The sequence below is a fragment of the Hylobates moloch genome, unplaced genomic scaffold (assembly GCF_009828535.3).
Source record: "Hylobates moloch isolate HMO894 unplaced genomic scaffold, HMol_V3 SCAFFOLD_8, whole genome shotgun sequence".
Classification (NCBI taxonomy): Eukaryota; Metazoa; Chordata; class Mammalia; order Primates; family Hylobatidae; genus Hylobates; species Hylobates moloch.
Genome location: NW_026652283.1, coordinates 68,234,598 through 68,249,841, shown reverse-complemented (window position 1 = coordinate 68,249,841; position 15,244 = coordinate 68,234,598). Strand labels below are relative to the sequence as shown.

At 44.2% G+C, this 15,244-nt stretch overlaps 1 protein-coding gene across 2 annotated transcripts in view; it reads right to left on the bottom strand.

Moving 5' to 3' along the window:
- The window catches only part of RXRG (retinoid X receptor gamma), a 144,918-nt gene that overhangs the window by 26,022 nt on the left and 103,652 nt on the right, over nt 1-15,244 (bottom strand). For both annotated transcript variants that reach the window (XM_058442897.1, XM_032159106.2), the window contains one exon: nt 1,786-2,033. In XM_058442897.1, coding sequence (XP_058298880.1) covers nt 1,786-2,033 — 248 coding nt within the window. The remainder of the gene's footprint in view (nt 1-1,785; nt 2,034-15,244) is intronic.

The window sequence follows — 15,244 nt, the reverse complement described above, 5'->3', positions numbered from 1 at the left end:
GACAGGAAAAAAAAAAAATGACGTCACAGTTCAAAGGTCATCAGGCAGGAAAGTTTACTCAGAGGAGGGTAAGCTTTTTTGTTCTATTCAGATCTTCAACTAATTGGATGATGCCCACTCACATTAGGGAGGGCAAACTCCTTTACTCAGTCTACCTATTTAAATGTTTGTCTCATCCAAAAAACACCCTCTCAGAAACACCCAGAATAATGTTTAACCAAATATGAGGGCATCCTATGGCCCAGTCAAGTTGACACATAAAGGCCCTGCCAGTTCTGCCTCTAGGTGTGCTGGTAGTTGGGGCAGCAGGAACTCTGGCTGTTATACAGGGAGAGAAGAAGGTATGGCAGATGGGATTATTGTTCCTAATACTTCACTCCTTTTAATGCTTCATATTCTTTGCATTCTTTCTCTGCATTACCTCCCACTAGTATAGACACAGCCTTCTTCCTTGCCCCATCAATGTTGAAATCTGTCATATGTTTTGTTTTGTTTTGTTTTGTTTTGTTTTGTTTTGTTTTGTTTGAGACAGAGTCTCGCTCTGTTGCCTAAGCTGGAGTGCAGTGGCACGGTGGCACTATCTCAGCTCACTGCAACCTCCGCCTCCCAGGCTCAAGCAATTCTCCTGCCTCAGCCTCCCGAGTAGCTGGGATTACAGGCACCTGCCACCACACTGGGCTAATTTTTTGTATTATTAGTAGAGACGGGGTTTCACTGTATTAGCCAGGATGTTCTCCATCTCCTGATCTCGTGATCTGCCTACTTCGACCTCCCAAAGTGCTAGGATTATAGGCATGAGCCACCGCGCCCGGCCTGAATCAGTCATATGGTTTTCTTAAGCTGATGGAATATCAGTGGGCATGATTCGAGCAGAGGCTTCACTGTGCTTTCTGGATTGGGTCTGGACTTCTGCATTTCTATGACACACCATGAGAAAAGCATGCCCCAAGTAGCTGCTACTCTTACTGAAACATGAGGAGCCTGTAGCTGAGCCCACTCACCCACCATCTGAAGCAGAGCCATCTGTCCTAGCCTAAGGTAGACATATGAGTGAGAAGATAAGTGTTTGAGGATTTTTGTTATGCAGCATTATTGCAGCAATAGCCAACTACTACAAGATGGGAAGGATGATGATCTTAGTGTGGCATTGCTAGAAGGAAGTAAAGACATCTGGCCATCCTATAGGCTCTGCAGAGTAGCAATCTAGCATGTACCATGCACATACCTCTTCTCCTCCATCATAGCAGAAGGCACTCAAAATTAAGGTAAAATTTCCTTCCCAACCTCCCAGTCTCAGAGACAGGATGTAATGCAGTCTGCCTTGTTCTCAATTTATCCATTGACATACCTGCCTATTTCTCCTCTCATTTGTAAGCTCCTGGAAAGCAATGGCCATTTCCTGATCATTTCTGCTTTGCCTTTAACAAGAGCACGTGGTACTTCAGTGACTCAATAAATGCTCATGATTGAATTGAGAAGAATAAAAGGGGTCCATTCTGCTGAGAGATGTTGAAATCACAGCCAGGGCTGAACTGCTAAAATTACAAGGGAGCCTCCCTGTTGGTCACAGTCTTCTGGACCACGAGGAATTGTCAGTTCTTCAGGACTGCTCAGCCTGAGGACACATGCAATGAAGGCTCTGCCTGAGGGACGTCTGCAGAGACCATCCAAACCCTTTGGCGAGCATGCGTTATGCACCTGCTGAGTGCTGGTTCTGCTCCAGGAGCAGTCTGGGTCAAACCATGTAAGATGGCTGGAAAGGCCTTGGAGAGGAAGAACACTTACCTGAGAGCTGGGTGGGGCAACCAAGTTGATTCCTGGAGGCGCTGCCAGTGCTCCTGAGGGTGGGCCCATGGCAGAGGTGATGACTCGATATGGAGAGCCCAGGGCATTGAGGGGGGTCCCCACTGCACTCAGAGTCCGTGGGGCACTCACTGGGGTATCTGTGTAGCTGGGGTGGCTGTCCATTGGCTTCCCTGTGGACAAGGCTGCTGATGGGCTCATGGATGTAGAGCCAGTGTGGCCAGGGGAGCCTGTAAGGAGAAGAAGAATATAGATGGTGGGAGGTTGGGGAACATGGAAAGGGGCCCTGGGGGACAGAGGCCCAGCCCCACCTTTCTTTCCTGTATCCTGCCCCTCTTTTAGCCACACCTACACACCTGTAAGCCCTAGGCACTCTCACCTACACTACCCTGGTGGTATAAAGACAAGCGACCAACACAGAGGGGAGAGGGCCTGCCCTAGGACAGAAATAAGCAAGGATGTTCTCTGGGGCCCAGCTTGGAATCCACTCTGGACTATGCTGGATCCACAGCCAGTGCAACAAGGGGCACAGCCCAGAAGCTCCCAGCCTGAGTGACTGTGGCCTGGGCCAGCCAGCCAGGGAAGGTGAGTCTATACCGAACCTCGATGGGGAGAGTGAGTAGGTTCCCAGGCTGCTCCAGAATTCCCTGACTAGAACTCATATTGCTCTGATAGTTGGGGCAGGGTTGAGATTCATTCATTTATATGCAACAAACATTTATTAGGGTGCCAGGTGCTGGGGATTCAGAGCTGAAGAGCACACAGTCACTGACATCAGGAGTCACATTCCATAATAATGAAGGGGAAGGCAGTGGCTGTTGTCATACCCCTAGTTTCCTGTATCTATTGAAGCTTCATATACATGATGTTCTTGTCCTGTCCTTCTCTATAGTACAGGGTTAATTAGAACTCAGGGGAGAAGACTTGGAATGGCTAGGCATGGCTTTATGGCCACAGAGGCCCAGGAAGCACAGGAAGGCAAGTGCAGACCAGACTGCTGAGACTATTTCTGCCTCCAAGAATAGAATGCTGCAGCCAAAAGTGTCTGTGGAACAGGGTCTGGGTGAGGAGGTCATCAGTATCACTTTTTTCCAATAAATTGAACCCACATTCCCCTGTAGTCAGTAGCAAACTCGAGGTGAAACAGGAGAGTGCCCTCATGCCATCTTGGGAGCCCCGCATGGAACATTCTTTCCAGAAGAGAGGAGCTATAAGCTTTAGGATCTGTAGCAGCAAAGCAGAGACTAGAAAACACCACAGGGCAGCCCACCGCGGATCACATCACTAGATCCCTGTGCAGCTAGCATGCAAGAACAGAGGCGAAGAAGCCATGTGCACAGTAGCTGCACGCAGCACATCCATGGCACCCAAGCTGTCCACATGGACAGAAAGGGAGAGAATTGAGTGCTCAGTAAGCACGGTCTGCTGGAGAAGCTACCCCATTCTCAGATGTCTACTGTGGGTCAGACACCTTGCCAAGCAGATGGGATAAGAAGTGGAGGAAGTCATATGCCTGACTTTGTGTGGCTCATTATTCATCCAACAAATACTTCTTGAGTGCCTACTACATGCAAGGCATTGTCCTAAGCCTTTGGGCAACATCAGTGGGTGCTAAGTGTAATGTTAGGAGTAGGATGCTAGGAGAAACTGGCTTCCTTCAAGTTCTGGAGGAGAGCAGGAAGTGTCAGAAATATAACTGTGAAACTATTCTTAAACATAAATATTCCACTGGAAAAAATGTCAACCTGCAGTTTCTCTTGGAGCTTCTGCTAGCTTAGTTGAGGGCTACTTTTGGAAGGAAGTCACTCCAAGAAGCTGTGACCCTCTTGTCATTCTAGGTATGGAGCTTTGGTCTATCAGGGACAATTGCCTCATAAACAGATAAGTCCCAATACCCCATGTCCTAAGTACCACAATCAAGGAGAAAACACATGCTGTGGGCCCACAGGGACATGGCAAAGTGGTTAAAATGAATAACTCAAACATTTATTATGTGTCCTCAATAGCATCAGGCAGTTTCTATAACTCTTTATCCTGACAATAAACCTATGAAAATCATTTCAGCCTTTTGCAGATGAGAACACTTAGGCTCCATCTAACCCCATATCATTTCCAGTTCCAGGATGACTTACCTCTGCCTCCATTGTTTAGAAGCTCTTATTTGACCTTCAAGGTCTAACTCAAGTGCCACCTCCTCCAGGAAGCTTTTCTTTGTGTTCCTGGTCTGGTTTCCTGCCCTTTTTTATTTCCTAAAACTGTCTGTTCCTACTCGTATCTTAGCATTTGTTATACTGTATCACCATATTTGTTTATTGGAAAAAACCATGTCCATTTTTGTTTCTCCATCTCTATCAGATTACCTGGCACTGCCCAGGTAGTTAGTAGCAAAGCCTCGATTCAAATTGCCAATCTGAAACCCACGCTCTCCTCTGTGTTTGTTGTCAAGGACAGCAAAGATGATTGGAGAGCCATCTGCACCAAGAGTACAAGATGACTCAATTATGAAGTGATCTCACGCTGAAAGTTCATCTGAAGGAGAGAAAAGACGGCAGCGCTCAAGAACTCAAAGCCAAGAAAACCAAGACTCTTCAGATGGCCACTCATTGGAAAGAGCAGTTTTAGACTCTTCTGAGGCCCTGGGGGCTGTGACATTTAACGAGGCCAATGTATACTTTGAGTCTGCTACTAAGATAAAGTGTGACAGGTGAGTTAGGAGCCAGCCCTGACTCAATGGGTGAGGAGCCATGAACTCCACTGGGAAGACAGCTGTCCTTCCCCCATGACCAAGCTATCTGAAGGAAATTGACTTTTCCTTCTTGCTTAGGCTTGCCAAAAACAGACCAGACCACCCTGCAACTTTCCTTTTTATTCTGCTTTAAACAGATCTCAGAGAGACTGTGCCTTCTATTTCTTTATCCCCAGGGTCAAGAACCAAAGCCTGACATCAGGCCTAGACTGAGGGCACAGGCAAGAGCAAGAGTTTGCTTCACACTCATCAACCCAAGAAGTCCAGGGTGTGGTCCCTCTGCCACCAGTGACAAAGGGCATTTTAAGTGTTATGTCAGCAAACTTAAAAGAAAATTAACAGTTTTATATTTATGTTTCTGTTTCCTTTTGTTTATAGGGAGGGACTGAGCGCTTATTTTTTGTTATAAAATTATCTTCCTAAGGATAGCTATTTAAGCTTTCTTAAAACAGTAAATTAATTTAAGAAAAAGTCTAAGTACAGAGGATCTATAAAATATCATGAAAACAGTGTGCAAAGGAATGATGTTCAAGAAACATCAACCTGCACAAAAATATACAAACATGGACTTTGAAGAACTCATGAGTTGTTTCAAAAATAAAATGAGATAATGATGTGAAAGTGATTTGAAACTTAAAGTACATTTTTGTTTTGTTATCATTATTAATAAGAAGTAAGGCAACTTGACTACTCAGTGCAGTGGTAAGAATGGTACATTGTTGAGATGCAGTGAAATAATGAGTTAAAGTTTGGTTCTCAATGGCCTTTAAAATATGATTTATTTCTGTTGAGTCAATGACCCAGAAGAGGTGGGCTATTTTATAACTACATTTTAAAAAATAAAACAGAATTTTAAAAGACAAATACATCTTAGACAAATGCATTTTAGTTCTTTGCCTCTCACAATGGCCCAGTAGTTCTTAGAAATAAATAGCTTTGCTTTTAGACAAGTTAGAAAACAATAACTTTTATGAAAAAGTGTTTCTCAATGGAAAATTAATCTATTCTCTCAAATAGACACTAATGCATACCTGTCTGTGATGTTTTTGTCAGCCTCTCTCACTCCTTTTTTTTTTCCACAGCCCCATGGAAACTGCAGCCAATACCAAAAGGCACCACAAGTTTTCCAGATACCTGATTATATCTTATTTCTTTTCCTTCCCCACCGAGAGCCTTCTGGTTAAGCTATGAACTAGGCAGAAAACTGACAGGTTTCCCTTCAGCACCAGCTGAAAATAGGCAAGCTCCTGTTTGAAGGATGAGTGGTGTTTATTGCAAATTTATCCAGGATAGACTGTCTAGCCCTCAGGCTAGGATAAGTCTAGTCCAAATCTGAAGGCAAGGTTTTCCCTAATGCTCCCTTTTGGTCCTTGCAATAATTTGAATGCATGTGTCCTTCCAAAATTTGTATTGGAATTTAAACCGCAAGAGAGTAGTAACAGGTGGGGCCTTTTGGAGGTGAGTAGGCCATGAGGGCTCCACCTTCATAAATGGGATTAATGCCCTTATAAGACAGGGAACTACTTCAGGGAACTACTGGGCCCTTTCATCTCTTCCGCATCAGAGGATGCATGATTTGTCCATTTTTCCATCCCTTCCATCATGTGAGGCACCATCTTTGGAAGCAGAGAGTGGCCCTCACCAGACACGAACCCGCTCATGCCTTGATCTTGAACTTCCAAGTCTCCAGAACTGTGAGCAATAAATTCCTATTACTTATAGATTACCTAGTCTGAGGTATTTTGTAGCGCAAAATACCAGCAGCACAAATGGCCTGATCCAGTCTCTCAGCCCAATTCACTCTGTGGCATGACCCCTGGCCCCGCCATCCCATTAACCTTGCTCCCTGCCTTCCCCTGTGCCCTCTTGATCTTCCAGCCACCTATGCCAGATGCAACAAGTCTGTATTCTGCAGAGTTCATTCTCTTTGCTCAGGCAATGATTTTATTTACAAAATAACTTATCTAATGAAAAAGCGCTAATGGAATTCCTCAAAAGGTTTTCTTCTCTCCTGGTAACATACCCAAGAATAGCATTTCATACTCCTGGGTTTCATTTCCCCCAGTAAGGAGCTGGCACTCAGTGACCTGAAAGATCCCTTCCAGCACTAATGTTTCATGAGCATTGGGTAGGGCATGGCTCGTTGGCATTGAAAAGAAAGAAGTGCAGGTGTTGGTGGTCTGGAATGGTCTGAGTCTGGACCAGATGCTGAGGAGTACCTGTCACCATCAACTGGACCACGTTAGGCCTTCAAACCATTTGGTATTCCAATTAAAAGTGCTAAGAGTGTCACCAGGAGCCAAAACTGAGAAGGGAATCTGTACAGTGTATAACTCTACAATGACTCCAAAAGTCTCTGTGTGCATTGATGGCACTATGGCTTCAGGGATGCAGGACTGAGGAGGAGACAACAGCTTGGAAGTCAGAGTTCTAGGCTGAGGTTCTGCCACTTTCCAGCTATGTAAATTTGAGCACGGAACATGACCTCTGTAAACTGCAGTTTCCTCATTCATAAATTGAGACAAATAGGCCCAACTCAGAGGACTGCTGAGAGCTCCTGAGACTATGAGGTCCATTAATTTTTTGTTAATTAATGTATATAACTAGGTATAAAGTTTATCAACAGAAATTATTTGCATAAGAAAGCAATGTCCCTGAGGTTTACCAGAACCACAATCTCTAAACAATGAATTGCGTGTGTGTGTGTGTCTGTGTGTGTGTGTGTGTCAGAGAGAGAGAGAGAGAGACTTACTGAGAAAGGGGACACAAAAGCCAGGGTACTTAGAACTACAGAATTCTTACCAAGGTAAGGAAGTTGCTTAGCAACCTTATCCTCAGCCAATAAAAGCAAAATGTCAAGCATGCGGTTTTTCTGACTGGCCAGACAAGGGAGCAAATGGCCTGGTGTTTCCACCCCTTTGCTGCTGTGCCAGGAAGGGTAGAGAGTTTGCTCTCCCATTAGCAACCCTCTTCAGGTTGGAATGGAAACTTGTAATGAATCATTGATAATGGCTAATGCCCACCCATGGGGAAAGGGACAGAGCTAACGAATTGGCATTTTTCAGAGTAGGAGTCTCCATATGAAGTCACGGGAGCACGATGGGGCCCTATCCCATTCTGATCTCTCCCACGGTGGAACTGTCACACACCAAAGCCTGCCTCTGTTCCTCCAGTGGAGGGATATGGTGTGAAGGCCCAACAATCATAGGATTCTCAGACACCGGGCTTGTTTTTCTTTGTCTGCAGCAAACTTACTCATATATCCTTTCCCTGTTTGGCTCTTAACACAGACATGCTGCTGAGCAAGGTCGGCAGGAGATTGCCAGGCACAGGCACTTCAACAAACAACTGACTGTCACCTCCTCTGTTGTGTAACAATAACAATAATAATATTTACTGAGCAATTGCCACAAGCCAGACATGGTTCTAAACACTTTATACATGTTGAGCATCTCTAATCTAGAAATCCCAAATCCAAAACGCTCCAAAATCCAAAACTTTTTGAGCACTGACATGACTCTCAAAAGAAATGTTCATTGGAGTATTTGGGATTTTTGGATTAGGAATGCAAAGCCAGTAAGTACATAATGTAAATATCACAAAATCAAAAGAAGATTCAAAATCTGAAATATCTTGATTCACAAGCATTTCCAATAAGGGATACTCAGCTTGGAGTGGCTAACATTTATTAGGCACCTTCTACGTGCCACACACCCTTCCAAGGGCATGGCATGCATTATCTTGTTTAATATTCTCAAGGGCGCTTGGAAATAAGGTACTATTAGTATCCTCATCCCCATTTTACTGACAGGAAAGTGCAGCCACAGGGAGATTGAGCAAACTGCCCAAGACCCCCTAGCTGGTAAAGAGCAGGGCCAGGATCCAAATCCAGGCAGTCTTGTGCCAGGGCCGCTGTGCTGAACTCCTGCACTGTGCTTGCCACTTGCCAGGGTGGAGGGAAGATTGTGGGAGGTAAGCCCAGATAAGCCCCAAACGGGTGGATTATGTGTAAGAACAAATAAGATAGTCAATTCTTACCCTATGCTCTTCACAACTTACAGATCATAACGCATTCTTTTCCTTTTGGACATACATAATTGCACCAAATGAACAAAATGACCAGGAGTGGGGGGCAGGGGACTGGGCCCTCAAAGGTGCTAATAAAACAAGGACTAAAATATTTTTCCAGGTGGACCTCAATTTATTTTAATATGTGAAACCCAATTTTGCATTCTGGAGTAGAGGTTGGCACAATTTTTCTTTCAAGGGTCAGACAGTAAGCATTTCAGTCTTGCTGGCTGTACCATCTCTGTGACAACTACTCACAATATCCTTTGTAGTGTGAAAGCAGCCACAGTCAATGCGTAAGCTAATGCACACAGATGTGGCTGCATTCCAATAAGCTTGCAGACCTCTAGGGGATCATTCTGGAGAAGTTTTATTACCATTACCATTTCTGATTGCTCTTCAGTTAGCAGTGATCCCCAACACCTTAGCTCCACACTGCTCTTCCTCCAGCTTCTCTGTCACAGAGCTGGATTGACTGTCAAAGCTACACAGAGGGGCCTGCAGATCACTGAATTCAACCCCTCAGTTACAAGCAAGGACACTGGGGAAAGGAGGTATGGCTTGCCCATGACCTGTGGCTGTTTGTGGTCTTCAATCTGAGTTTCCCTGAGTCCCCTTGGAGCCACCTAGGGTGGCAGGAAAGGGAGTAGAGGGCGCTGAACCACAGTGAGTCCTCCTCCCACCCTTTGGTAAAATAGCTCAATGCTACCAACCACATGGGGTAAGGGTTAACCTTCCACAGTGTGAAGGTTAAATAAAATCAAGCCTGGAAAATTGTAAACACATAATAAAAGTTAGTTCCCTTTTCTATAGAAAATCTGGAGACTATGGCACTAAATTTAGCTAGAATTTGGTATGTACCTTTTTCTTAGAGGAGATTCGCCTGTTCTTAAAGTGTCAGACTGCACACTATGAGATGCTGACAAAGTAAATGAGACATGGATTCTGCCTCGGAGGGAGCACCATTTTCAGAAAACTATGTTTTAACAAATCATCCCAGGGCAGGCACCCATGAGGTCAGACAGAAAGGGAGCCACGACCTGGGACTTCCAACTCCTATCATTTTCAGGAGACCCTCACCCCAGGCAGTGACCTTGAGAAGTCCTGACCCCTCCATTTCCTCAAATGCAAATGGAACAACCTGGAGTTCCTTGCCCTCTTTTATCAGCTACCGTAACCAGATGGGGACAGAAGTGGGGGACAGCAAGAGTTTCAAGGTTAAAGATCAATCCCAAACTCCTGGTGGGATTTCAGAATTAACATCCAAACTTGAAAAGTGGAAAAGCCTGTTATCACCTTTAATTCAAAAAGCATTCACAAGATGTCAGAGGAATGGGAAACAAAGTACTTAAAGAATATTTTGGAGTGTTTCTTCTAGGCTGGTTGCCTAGGTTTCATTTCTGTGACTCAACATCTCCTTTGTTCCTCCTTTTCATTTTACTGGTCACTAGTGTCATGGGGAAGCAGCCTCCTGGAGGGTTCAGGGCTCATGGTGTCTGTTTTCATAGCCCTAGTGATGTGGAGAGCAGAGGTTGGAGAGCAGGGGAAGAACATCCTAGACTGAGAAGAATGCCAGTCAGTCAGTCAGCCAGCACGCCTGGCTAAGCATCTGCTTGTATATGGGCTGTGTAAGACACCAAGAGCATGAAGCCCATTCCCTGCCCTGGCAGAATGTACAAACTAGTTACAAGCTCTGACGTCTCAAAATATTTGGAGATTAATTATTTCTGCACATTTTTCTTAGGGCTGAGTTTAAGTGAATAGATTCAAAGAATTCAGGGACTTAGAACCTGAGAACAGATAATGTTCTGAATATTACCCAATGGTAACATGGGACTAGGAATATAGTTCGCTGTATTTTAAGAGACTGCCATCTTTAGAAGACAATCTATAGAGATTGCCTTGTTCAGATAGAGAGAGCCTACCTGAACAAGAAATCCAGAGAGAGTAATGGACAGAGGTCATGGATTCAAGAGCTGGGTGTGCACATAATTGATGTTCAAGGACTTTAGGAATGAGAGGAGAACTAGGGGCACCCTCATTGGCATCTGCTTCAAACACTCATTGACATCTGCCTTCATGGACTAACTGGTACATGATGTACCAGTATACGGAATTGGCTTAAAGGGACAGCCAGCCGGTCCTCGTTAGCAGGATCCCCTGGAGCCTCTCATTTGTTAGGGATGGCATAATATCCATCTGTACCAGCAAGGTCTATAATTTGGTGCTGGCTGGGAAAGGTGGTGTGCAAGCAAAATGTCATTAATTATATGCAGAAATGTTCACAGAAATTCTGCTAGACTAGACTCAAATTCTAGGTCTATAATAATTTGCAGCAAGCCCTCAAAAGGGCCACTTTATCACTCTAAACCTCAGTTTCCTAATCTGTCTAATGGGAATAATTTCTGCCTTACGGACTACGCTGTCAGTTTGAAGTTTGAACGAAATAGACAGTGGCCTCCAGGAGGGGCCCCTCTATCTGTTGTGCTGAGATTGATTCAGCCCTGGCTCAGTGATCCTCAGAAAAAAAGTGAAAATACAGGTTGAGTATCCCTAATCCAAGCATCTAAAATCTGAAATGCTTCAAAATCCAGAACTTTTTGAATGCCAGTATGATGCTCAAAGGAATTGCTCATTGGAGCATTTTGGATTTCAGATTTCTGGATTATAGATGCTCAATTGGTAAGTATAATGCAACTATTCCAAAATAAAAAAAATCCCAAATCCAAAACACTTCTGGTGTTAAGCATTTTGGATAAGGGATATTTAACTTGTATCAACTCATTTCATAACTACAACACCACTTTAAGGTCGGTAGTTTTATTATCCCCATTATATGGGTATTAAGCACAGGGCTTGGCACAGAATAGGCACTCAACAAATATTTTTTGACCGATAACCCAATGATTGGTATGGAAATAAATAGCACCTATTTATAAAGAGGTTTAGGAATGTAAGGCATTATGTAGCAGATGGAATAAACTTGGACCCAGGAACCAGAAGACCTGCTGTTTTTGCCTATATGTCCTTGGGCAAGTCTCTCAACCTCTCTTCTATAAAATGAGGTGGTTCTTCAAGTTCTAAAGGTCTGGTTTCTAAACAAAAACAGCCAACATGGTCTTATTAACTTACAACATAATTCAGAGTGGTGACTAAATTGGTCATGGTATAAACTAGTTTGTATTTGTTCATTCACAAAATAATAATAAAAAAGGTTTGTTAAGCAAATAAGATGGTAGAAGTGTTGAGCCTATTTAAGATACATATGTTTTCCAGCAATTTAAAAAGCATAGTAGGAGCACATTAGCATATTAACGGGGTGTTAATTACAAAAGAATCTTTTAAAGCAGGTTTTCTAAAATCCCCACTGAGTAACCATTAGCTTGTGGTACTTGAAACACAAACTATTCACATGTGTTACTTAGAAGTAATAAAATTGTAATTTAAAAGTAATCTGCCAACTTGTCACGAATTTAGACTGATTTTTCTCTCAATTGATCCAAATGAGTGAGGTTTTGCTATAATTATATATAATGCTGGTAATAATGAGGCTGATTATCAATCTTTCCCTGCTTTTCACTACCTCCATCATTACAGATTTTAGGGGAGGGGGGCGGGGGTGGAGGAAGATGGGAGGAGTGGGAGTGAGGGGAGGAGGGGGGTGGAGGAGAGGGAGAGAGGCAGGGATGCCACTCTCTCCCTCCCCCTTCCTTCAAGCACTAGAAGCAACCCCAGCTCCCACCCTGAGCACCTCGTCAGCCCTTCTCTGGGGGGCTACATGAATCCAGGTGGAACTGCCCTGTGCGGCTTCGAAAGGCTAACCAGCTGGTCCGAACTGGGGTTGCGTGAAGCATGCAGCAGCGTCAACCCATCAGCTAATGCATCTTTTCATTCTCACATTCCCACTGAGAGGCTGAGAGGGCTGAGCCTCCGGGGGCAGAAGGAGGGCCTCTTTTAAATGCTCTCCACTCTCCAACACATTCCTTGATTTTCCCCACTGAGGAAGCCAGAAAGGGCTTCCGTAGCAGAGAAAGTTTCCTTCCCATCAGAAGAAAGCTTCTCTCTGCTCCCCATTCACTGGAAATTTAATGTCTAACATCTTGTTTTCTACATCTGTTAAAATGTAAAGCTTTGCACCAGTAAAACAGGTATAAAATACCTTCCCATTCCATCTCAGGGTGATTGTGCAGCCTAAATGTTTATGGGAAAGTCCCTTTGAATATGCTGATAATAATTCAAATATAAGAAATGCATATTAGCTAATCCCTGGTGTCTGAGTGGCTCTTATGTGGAAAGAGGAGGGAGAAGAAGATTAGGCTGGGCTGGGAGCCCTGAGGAAGGGAACCCAAACTGGGGGTTGAATTGTGAAGAGGTGGAGTCAAGATGTGGAGTGTTCTAGTGAGAATGGCCCAGGGTCAAAATCTTGGGAGAGGCCAAGTATTGAATTGGGAAGGGGCAGGAAGGTCTGTGCTGGATAGCTGCTGTAAGAATTTACAGAGTAGTACAGTATAGTACATGGTAGAGCTGGGATTAAAATCCAGATCTGCTGCTTTTCCTCATATTCGAATGCCACTTTTATCATTTATTAGCCAAGTTCCCTTTGGCAAATTATTAATTTCTCTGTCCCCCAGTTTTTGCATCTGTATAATGGGGGTAATAAAACTACCGACCTTAAAGTGGTGTTTTAGTTATGAAATGAGTTGATACAGGTTAAGTATCTCTTATCCAAAATGCTTAGCACCAGAAGTGTTTTGGATTTATGATTTTTTTTATTCTGAAATATTTGCATTATACTTACCAACTGAGCATCTATAATCCAGAAATCTGAAATCCAAAATGCTCCAGTGAGCATTTCCTTTGAGCATCATTTTGGCGTTCAAAAAGTTCTGGATTTTGAAGCATTTCGGATTTTAGATGCTTGGATTAGGGATACTCAGCCTGTATTTTCACTTCTTTCTGAGGATCACTGAGCCAGGGCTGAGTCAATCTCATGAGAGCCACCAAAGCCCATGCATTCTAGGAAATTAACTTCATTCCCTGGGCCTCTGTGTCTTCTACTTTTAAAAAGAGGAGAAAACACCAGCTTCCTCTGGGAGCCCCTGGCACACCCGCCATCCAGTGCTGGTGGCTAAGTTCTCTGCAGACCTAGACGCTTCATAATGAGGGGAAGGAAGAGGTGGGGCATTTAGATTACTCTTTGCACAATTTCTTCCCCCAGTTGCTATTCAGCTCTCTATCTCTTGGTGAGACTGTAAATGTTTTAGAAAAGAGTTTACACTAAATATGTTCCTTCCTAAATCTCATAAACAGTTACTCCTTTCCACATAAACCTTAACCACTTATGCCCATGATAGGTTCCAATTAGCCACCCACATATCTGTGGAGGGGAAAAATATGTTCTAGCATATACACACATGTGCACACGCACACATACAAGCAGGTCCAACTCAACCCCTTCTCTATGGCTATTTTCAAGTGAAAAAGCAACTATTCTACGTGAATGGTCAGGGTCAGTTGGACAGGACTCTTGCAAGAGAAGCCACCAATTAATTCTGCAGAGATCACTGTTGCTCTTAACCTATCATGTGGCTTATTCCTCAACGGCCAGCTCATTGGGTCTGCAACAAACAGTCGGTGCTGAGGCCGCATTTCTGAGGTTGTACTGGAGCACCAGGAGCTCCCTGAGGGGGTGCTGCTGCCCCTGGCTTTGCAGAGCAAATGAGTCACTCACAGAAGCTGTGAGAGGCAGCTCAGCAGTGTGAACTCTGGGAGCTAGTCTGCCTGGGTTCAAATCCCTGGCTGTGCCATTTTCTAGCTATAAGACCTTAAGCAAGTTATTTCACCTCTCAATTCCTCTGTTTCTTCATCTCTAAAAGGAGTATGAGAACAATGGTTACAGTACCTACTCCTAGGGTTGTTATGAGGATTACATGAGCCAAGGCTGGTAAAGTGCTTACAATGGTAGCGAGCATTAGTGTTACAGTGTGTTTGTTAAATGAAATGAGAGAAGTCCTGTCTCTCCCTGATCTCCTTCTCACCCTGAGGATTACTGCACAATTGGATGGGGGGATTACAGGCTTTGTTTTGCCATCTTCTAAGAGGCAGCAACTGTCTCATCCCAGAAAAACAAACCTATTACTGAGCAGCTGGCAAACCTTGGACTTGGCAGAGAAGGAGACGAGAAGGTTTCTCTCATCATCACATGGCAGGGCCCAAAGCTGGGAGATTGGGCACCTTTGTGGAGCCACCAGGTAGCCACCACACTTTGGCCAGTTTGAGCAATCTGTTGCTCACTGATCAGATGGTGCTCTGACATCTGGTAGGCATGGTCCCAGACACAAATCTCAGGTATTATTTCCAAAAGGTGACTTTGCTTCCCTGGAGATTCTTATACAAATCATGGGGGCCCTCTGTAATTCCATGTGCTAATATGTAACAGGGCGGGGGTTATACACCAAATATTTTAATAAGTGCAGTGCAACTTGCTGCACTGTGGCAGGGGAGGTTAGAGGCCAAAGGTGACATCCACTTTAATCCTGCTTTCCCCTGTGCCTGCTTGTGAGTCCTCTGTCCCTCTCCCTCATCACAGAAAGTTCTCAAACAGACCTCCCTGCAGATGGGGGCAGA